Source organism: Aethina tumida, chromosome 3 (assembly GCF_024364675.1).
Source record: "Aethina tumida isolate Nest 87 chromosome 3, icAetTumi1.1, whole genome shotgun sequence".
Taxonomy (NCBI): domain Eukaryota; kingdom Metazoa; phylum Arthropoda; class Insecta; order Coleoptera; family Nitidulidae; genus Aethina; species Aethina tumida.
Window position 1 is genome coordinate 7,366,115 of NC_065437.1, and position 9,189 is coordinate 7,375,303.

At 28.7% G+C, this 9,189-nt stretch overlaps 1 protein-coding gene across 1 annotated transcript; it reads left to right on the plus strand.

The window, feature by feature from the left end:
• The first annotated feature begins 1,532 nt into the window (after window positions 1–1,532).
• LOC109597092 (DNA fragmentation factor subunit alpha) lies at window positions 1,533–4,122 on the plus strand. The gene is made up of 2 exons (XM_020012719.2): window positions 1,533–2,229; window positions 3,714–4,122. Exon 1 carries the CDS (start codon window positions 1,614–1,616, stop codon window positions 2,175–2,177), a length of 564 nt encoding a protein of 187 aa, XP_019868278.1. The 5' UTR covers window positions 1,533–1,613; the 3' UTR covers window positions 2,178–2,229; window positions 3,714–4,122.
• The last annotated feature ends 5,067 nt before the right edge of the window (window positions 4,123–9,189 follow it).

Consider the following 9,189-nt stretch of genomic DNA (forward strand, 5'->3'; position numbering starts at 1 on the left):
GTGGTACCAATAAAAATAAATTAAACTTATTCTCATGCGAAAATAAGACTGTTTTCCACTTTTGATTCAACCATCTCAAATATCTTGTCTTGTCTCTCTTGGATATGAATGATTTCTTTTTGGGTCTCCTTGCGAAAAGTTGACGACGTTGATACGGAACTATCAGAAATATTTATATCACTACATTCCGCTCTTTCTCGGACAGTTTTGAGAAATCGCAACTAGTCTAAGAGTGGTTTATCTGAGACGTTCCAATTTTCAAGGATTCATTACACTTTATTTTAATTTATGATTGTAGATTATTTTTGAAATAATACTGCGGTTTTAATTTAATTGCCTTGAAATCGCTGTCCCTATTTGTACTTATTTATAATGAGATTTATTATATCAGTAGATAAAGGTTTTCCAAACGGTATACTTATTAGATTATGAATTCTCCAATAAAAAACACATGTTGACAACTGTTTAGACGTATCGTTTGAAATACAATGAATTAAACGTAATGTTTATGGAGATTTTGCACCTTCATTATCGATCTACACTTTATTGGACAGTGATAAAGAGTGTCCACGTCGCCCAAATGAAGTTAACACTTCAGAAATATCGTGATAAACGATCCGAGGATTTAAGTGATTACTGTAAAGAATACTTATTGTGAAGGGTTGGATCAATCTTCAGAGGGAATACGGAAAAATTATTAAGTTGATATATAAAATCAATTTAATATTAGCAATACAAACTTATAATTTCAAACAAATAAATATAAAAATATATAAAGAGTGACTCTTATAAAAATTATATTTTTTGTCAGAATTTGACAAACTTTTTTTTTTTTTCTATTGTAATTGAGTAATATTTTAGGTAGGAAAATTAAAGAAATCATGCTATCAAATTTTTTATAGCTAACTACATTAATGGATGAATCATTAGTTCATTAATAAAATGGGTATCAACTAGTCTAGATAAAAAACTATCGAAAATAAATCGAAAAAACATAAAATCGGAATATTATGCTAATCATGATATACTAATATAAATTTTATTTGTTTTCACCAATCCGCCGTTCAATTTAGTATAATATTCCAATATTGTTGAAGAATAATATAATTTGTGCTATTTTAGACAATTTAGTCTATAGACTATTTAATAAAAAAAATAAATTTAAAAGAAAATGACTTACGTTTGAAATCTAAAAAATTATTCAGTAGGTATTGTTTTTGCGTCAAAAAATTTGACTAGAAGTACATATTTTACAAATGAAAAAAAAATCATAAATTTTTTGGAAGTCCCTCTCTCAAATGAGCCACACTGTATATAAAGTTGTATTAACATATTAAAACCCAAGTGTAATATATTACATAATAATTTTATTTATTGAATCTGTTATTATTATGCAAATATTATATTTTGTAAAGCAATTTCAATTTCGAAAAGTCTAGAGTATGATTATTGATTACTAACATGACCGGTGTTGACCTTTTGTTCGCCATGCGCTCTGCAACCCACAATTCTCGCGTGCGAGTGGGCGGCAACATCATTTCAAACAAAGAAGTCAAAACAGTCAGACGAATTTACTTTTAGATGTAAATATACGATACTTTCGATAATCGACAATGGAAAGTGATGGAAATCAAAATGGCAAGCCATTCAAAATTACAGACGCCACAAGGGAAATAAAAAAAGGTGTTGTCGCCAGTTCCCTCGATGACTTAACCTCAAAAATCATGGAAAAACTAAACATCACCGGAGATATAACTATAGTGCTGGAGTCGGACGGCACTGAAATCGATGATGAAGAATATTTTGCCACATTGGATCCCAACACAGGCCTAATGGTACTCAATAATGACCAAAAATGGTTGCCATCAATTCCTGCATGTCGCTTGAACGTCGACCAAGTGGATGATGGCAAAGGAGGTGCTGAATTGGTTGGTCTTGTTGGTAAACTTAAACATAATTTATGCCACGTGTCACTATTGGGAGCAGCTGAATTAGAATTGTTAAGTGACATGGATCCTGAGTCCCTTGTGGACATCACATTTCCTGATAAAATATTTCTTGAGCAACTGAAAGAAGCATCTGGTAGATTTTTGTGCGAGAAACGACAGGCGCAAGATGCCATGGATTTGTTAAGATTGTACCAGGAGAAAGAAGCAGAGTCTGGAGAAACAAATTGAAATCAATTATGGTGACCATTTACTATTGTGTATCCAACCCCTTCCCAGACATGTAAGTCACTAAATAAATACATACTTGCATGTTTTAATTTAAAGTTAACATTATTATTGGGTTTCTGAGTACATTTTTTAATTGTACCAGAATATATGTTTCAAATGAAATTAATATTTAGTTTTTTGTATATTGAATACTATGCTGTGTGGCAATATTAAATTCTACTATTGTCCTTTAATTTATTTTTATTAAAATACATATAACTAAACATGATGTGAATCTATACCTAAAACTAATAACTAAACATTTTTTCATGTCTTTATTTCTAAATAGTCTTTGTCAAAAGCATATTTTTAGGGATTATTTTCTTGAACCTAAGTTAAACATAAACAACTGATTAATATATAATAAAAATATTTAAAATATGCAATTACATTAATGTTGATTCTTATATATCAGGGGTGGCCAAGCTCTTTGATTGTTCAAACTATATTTCACAATTTGAAGTGTTGTGCGAGCCTCAATTAAACACGTATTTAAAAGGTATGCAAAACCAATGGAACCAATTCTATTACAGAAATAATATTTATTGAAAACATATAAATAAAATTACAAAATATGTATATTGAATTTAAATATTTAAAATTAAATGCATGAAAAAATACACTTATCGAGAGCGTCTTTCTTCTTTACTGTCATTTGGATATTTTTAAGTATCTTCAAACTCGACTACTTTTCAACAAGTAACACTTTATTCATCAACATACTTCTAAACCTTTTATGTAAAACAATTTCAGCACCAACACTATTTTTCCCGATCAAAAAACATCGACACATGAAATGCTTTTATATCCATTGTCTTGACAATTACAAGACAGGGGTCACTAAAACGATTGTAACCTCTAAACTAACGGTCAGAGGTCATGAAATTTTGACACATACTGTTTCAATGTTAGATCTATCCGGAAATCATGTAGGTTCGTCAATAATGTTATCATATATGTCAGCCAGGGGATTTATTGAGTCATGTGTTATACTATATTCAAGTGTAAAATATTGTTATGTTATGTTATATAAGTTTTTAAAGATCAGTTATTTGATCTTCATGGAAGAATAAAAGATAAATAAATGGAGTTTCAACTTGCCTTTTTGTTTGTAGAATCAGCTGCCTAAATTTCAAATGTGTTCTACAATGTGTGTACTGTAGTTTCAGTCAAAACAATACTTGCAAAAAGTCTTTGAGAAATTTTAAATGTTAAATGTTGTTTTGTTTGATAAAGATTTCCAAGGAAAACGATGAAATATTTTTAATGTTGCTCTAATTACTCTATTTTTTATTTTTTAAATTATTAAATAATTATATAATATATAGAAGGATGCATCCTCGAAACTAATACAAATATAACTATCTAAAGAATTTAACATTTTATAAAAAAGTTCTAATAAAATCATTGTTAGTAGTTATCTTCACATCACTGAAACTTTCATATATCTATTTATTTTGTGAAACAATCTTTAAAATTTTTCTGTTTTTGTTTTAGGTGGTCGCCACATTTGTAACCAAGATATAAGATAAGACTGATTTGCCAATAAGAAACTGCCCTGGCATAACCTGATTGCTCAATCACTGCACATCTATCCGAAAAATAATGACACCAAAAGTTAATGGCAATTTTACATCAATGAACTTCTAGCACGATCACCCAAACTTCATATATATTCACCTGTAACCCCCTATGTATGTGTAACTATTAATCTACATATTTGTGATTTTTAATTGATTGTGCTGTGATACTTGTACTTGAGGTAAAACTACATCTGCTGGATAAAAAAATCACTAATAAGTAGTGAATAATCGCATAACCACAATTATAATTGTAAATTTATTATACGATATATCATACTTAACCGAATCTTATACCCAGAAGAATTAAATTTAGTTGAGGTAAATGTTTATTTTATTTGTATCCTCGATACGCTACAGTACATCGTGTGTCACCTAATTAGGAAAATTTTAGTTTCCGTAGTAATCTTTTGTAACGTGAAAAATAAATTCAATAAAAATTTTAAATATTTTAGATGACTATATAAGTGAAATGCGAAACAAAAAAACTGAGCGTTTTTTCTCTCTATTTTTAATTTCGAAACAATATTTTACATTGGGTGGAGAAAAGTGTAAAGTATACATACATACATTTAAGAAATTACTTTTCTACTCTCAAACTAAAAAAATGAAAAATGAAAATTTATAAAATCGAAATGGACAATACCTAGAAAATAAATAGTTTTTCTTTTAAACTGTTGTCTATATTGAACAGCAGTACCTTATTATAAATTACCCTCCAGGAAATCAAAACTAATATTATTTATAGCTCGATGTTAATAAATTGTAGCTTGAATAATAACAAAATGGCCTGTACATGTAATTAAAAATAATATTCTTCTAATGAGTTGCTTATTTTTTTTATTAACTAAGCACACTACCAAAATATCTGAAAATATAGAGTGATTTAATCCTTTAGTTGAAATCAAATTACTTCTTAAAATGATAACTTGTCTGTACTAAGAATTACGTATACACTCGGATATCCCCAGTGAAGTTCTTCATTCCTAAACAAGAGCATAACTTGTTACTTTTATTATAAACTTCCTTAATATTCTTAACATAAATTTCTTGTTAGAGGGAATAACCGATTTTTTTTAAATAACTTAATATTCGAGTGATTTGCATAAATCATTGATCACTTGAGTGCTAACAACAAACCAAACTTCTTGAATAATTTAAAAAAGTTACAATTTAGGAGGAACTATGAATATAAAGTGCATCGGGTGGGAGTCGTCGACAATATCTCTGAAATTCTAGGACTACTAATGGAACGAATATATAAAGTCACTAATAAAAAAGGTCCTCCAAATATGAAAAGTTATTTCAGATGTTTAAGAGGGCCGCTAGGAAGTCTTACGATTTCCAATTAAAGGAACGTTTAACACATCTGATATTGGGAACAATTCCTGTATAACAATTCGAAATAAATTAATTAGTTTAGTTTAAATTGAATGTAAAGAGAGAAACAAAAATAATGTCACCACTGGAATTGTAGGTTCTAATAACATTGGACGGTATGCGAAAAGTAAAAAAAAAAAATATTAGTTTTTGTATATCGTATTGAGATCAATTCTCTTTCAATATATTTATTAGACATCTAATGAATATTACAATATAAATCTGCTTATTATTTTTTATATATTTTTTGGAATATCTATTATGGATATCTATACAACATCCAGTGGGTATCAGAAACTGACGGGATGTAACGGATAATAAGGTCGTCTATTCAATATCTATGTGTGGGCAATTGCCCCCGATTTTCTACCATTTTTTATGAATTTGGCTCATTTAATTTTGTTGGTAACAGGTGTTTTTAACAAGTTTGAGTATCTTGTTTATTATCATGCAGGTTAGTTTGAGTATTATTGTTTTCAGAGTTGAAAAAAAAGTGTGTATAAAACAGGTAAGCAACTATAATCTATATTGATATACAATAAGTTTTATTGGAATGAGATCGATAAATTTCATCTCTGAATATCAAGTAACCGGACGACAGTGGGTGTTTAAAAATCTCGTGGGTGGTTGACGTGAACGTGTAGGTTGGGTGGCTAGTTTGGAAAATAATATCATTTGTTCCAAAATAGGTATGCACTTCATTTAATTGTAAAAATCTGTAATATATAAGTTAATACCACCTATACACCTATAAAATAGAACAAACTTCACAAAGAATACTATGTATAAGTTCGTCAAGGTTCTGAAGAGTGATGTTCTTTTTCAAATATCAAAGTTCAAATAAGTACATCTGCAATCGTATATAAAAATATGAAACACGACTAGTCTTAACGACAAGTAACTCACTGTTTTTGGTTAATATTAATTTTTTCTCATTTTGGCTATTCGTCTGTTTTGATTTAATGAAAAATAATTGAATTTCAGTAGAATAAAGTTCAAAGTATTATAAACATTTTAAGCCATACCAGGTTGAATAAAAAATGAAAATTCTACGATAGAAAGATGAAAACATCTATATATCAATATTATCAAACATTTATAAAATAAACATTTGTGTTTTAAAATATTTTAAACATTTCTTCATTTCAACATTTCATATGCTTTTTTATTTAAAATTTATTTATATAATTATGTGAGGTTAAATGCGAATTTAAATTATTTTTTACTTCTTTTATTCAATATTAATTGATTCAACTATTCTAAACACTGTTATCAACATTATTATTATTCAGAAAATAACGTTTTATTGTTTATGATATTCATATTTAATTTATCAACTACATATTTTTTTAAGTCAATCGATGCATTAGGATAAGAATGTAAGTTGTAATTTTGTTAACGTGAAAATGTGTTGTATATTTTAGAAAACAAATGGTTATTTTATAAATATATTTAATAAATTTGATAATTATAAAAAAATTAACATTGAGCTCAAATAACTTTTGACCCCATCGACTTTTTTGTAGGGCGTTAAATTTTGTATAAAAATATGTATTTTAAATTTATTTGTAACAAAATTCCTAAGAATGAAAGAAATTTTTCCCATTATTTCATAAAAAACTTGGAGTGTGGACTATCTTAAAATCTCAAGTTTTCAGGAATTTTTTTTTTGTAGCAACTTGGAACTATTTAAATCTGTGGGAGCATAAAGACACATTGTGATAAAAATATAACGCAAATGATATGCGTATGTCTTCCCTATTAGCCATTTGCATCCAAAATATATGTATGGATGATCTCAGTTGGACACTATATTGTTCAACAGCAACTACGATTTGTTAGATCATAAAGAAATGGATGTCCAATATATTATACAAAATATACCAAAAAACCTAAAACGAAACACATCCACCATCCATTCATTGAACATCGTTGAATTAATTTAACGGTGTTCACCCAGGATGTGTCAAGTGAAATGGATAAATGTGGTCGAGGTTATTTAAACAGTTTAATTAAACACCCTTGGATTCAACAATTCCATTATTCAACTACTGTCTTCATACCTTAGCGAGCGGGAACAATATGTTAGTTACATTGTATCCAAGTCGAAATTCTAGTTGGCATCCTATGGGGTGCCACAGGGATGGTACCAAGATTGAAATCTACTCATTAAGGATTTACGATTGTGAGGATTTACAATTGCAAATATTAACACTGAGTGAGTAAGTTAAGTAAAATCACAAAAGGAAAAACACAAATAAACGTTTATTTAAATGAATGGATTATGGAAACTATTAGAAAATGTATTTTTTATGTGGGGCAAACTCAAATTATTTAAAAAATATGTATCTCACTTGTCAAATAGTATATGGTTAATAATGATCTCCTGATGTTAACGTTCAAAATTTTGTTTTACCTTTTAAATATAATAAATAAATTACTTAATGGTTTATTAATGTCATAATCGTGATATAATATGAAAAATCATATTTATTCTTTCAAATTTATTTCATCACGTATAAAGCACCTCCCATTCGATGCAACACTACTTATTCCAAGGTTTCTTCCAGTCCTCCAAGCACTTCATATAGTCGTTTTCCGGAACAGCCTTCAACACCTTCGATTCGACTTTTATTTTCTCAATCGATTGAAAATGATGTCCCCGCAGGGGTCTTTTATTTTCGGTATCAATTGAGATTTGACGCTTCAGAGGCCCAAAACATCCTTGAACATAATATTGACTTACCCGTTTGATATGCCAATATCTACTGCAAGGTATCTTTAATCGACGGTTTACAAGCACCAATTCCTTAATTTGGCTCACGTGTTGCTCATTAATTGATATGGATGTTGTTGTTTTTAATAAAGCTTGGTTCCTGAAAATCTTTTACAACATTCTCAACGTTCCGCAGCGGTTAATTAACCGCAGTCCTTTGTAGAATAATTTCAGACTTCGAGTTAATAAGATATTTGAATAAACGAAGTTCAAGTTATCAAGTAAAAATTACATATAATTTTCTCCTTGTACGCCATTGCCAGTACACTTGCTTCGAGTTATCAAAAATAGAAGTTCTACAATTTTAAAGACGGAATTAAAGAATGAAAGGAGCAATCGGTTATTATAAACTTTCACAGGATGTGACTATATCACACCATTTAAGAGAACTGAGTTAATTCTTGTGTTATGTGAATAAGAATTTGCAAAAGTATTGTTTTCCACATATTATTTTCAGTATGTAAACACTGTTTGCTATGAAGGTTTGCAACGCAAAGGGTTTTAAAATTTTTCAGTAATTGTTACTCTCTAATTCTTTAACACAGTTCAAATTTTCTATTTTCTTGCAAGACTTTTCAGGGAATTCTTAGAAATTTTAGTCTATGTCATACTATATTATGCCGTTAATGAACTGTTATTGCAAACCAGTTTTCAACTTCTTATAACAATCAAGTTGTTTTCTTGTATTTGTGTCGTGAAGTTTTAATTTGAATAAATAGAAAAATCTAAAATCATAACAATTAGGTTGTCAGATAAGATCTCGTCTGAGAAAGTTTTACATAGGTTATATTATACTCTTAAGTTTTTTTCGTTAAGAGATTTAATTATTGTGTTTGTTATTGTATATTCTCCATATGAATGTTATTTGAAAAAAGTTGAAAGACTTGGTAGTAGCGATATTGGCCTTTAATTCTCCTTGTCTGCTTTGTTCCTTTTCCTTTATATATAGGGATAATTTTGGTTTTTCACAGCTCCTCTGGAAAATAACCTTCTTTGAAATATTTATTAAATTTTAATATTCCTAGTGAATTTTATTTGTTCTAATGTGGTATATGTTAATTGCTTTTTTTCTTCAAGGCTCAAACTTATTTTTTATACCGCCATAGTGTACGCAAACAGGAAAACGTTGCTATTGTCGATTTCTTGACTCTTTATCAGATCAATAACATTGTATTAGAAATATTTTCAACCGAGTTTCGTACTATATTTGCAACATTTTTTCCTTGTTAATAATATT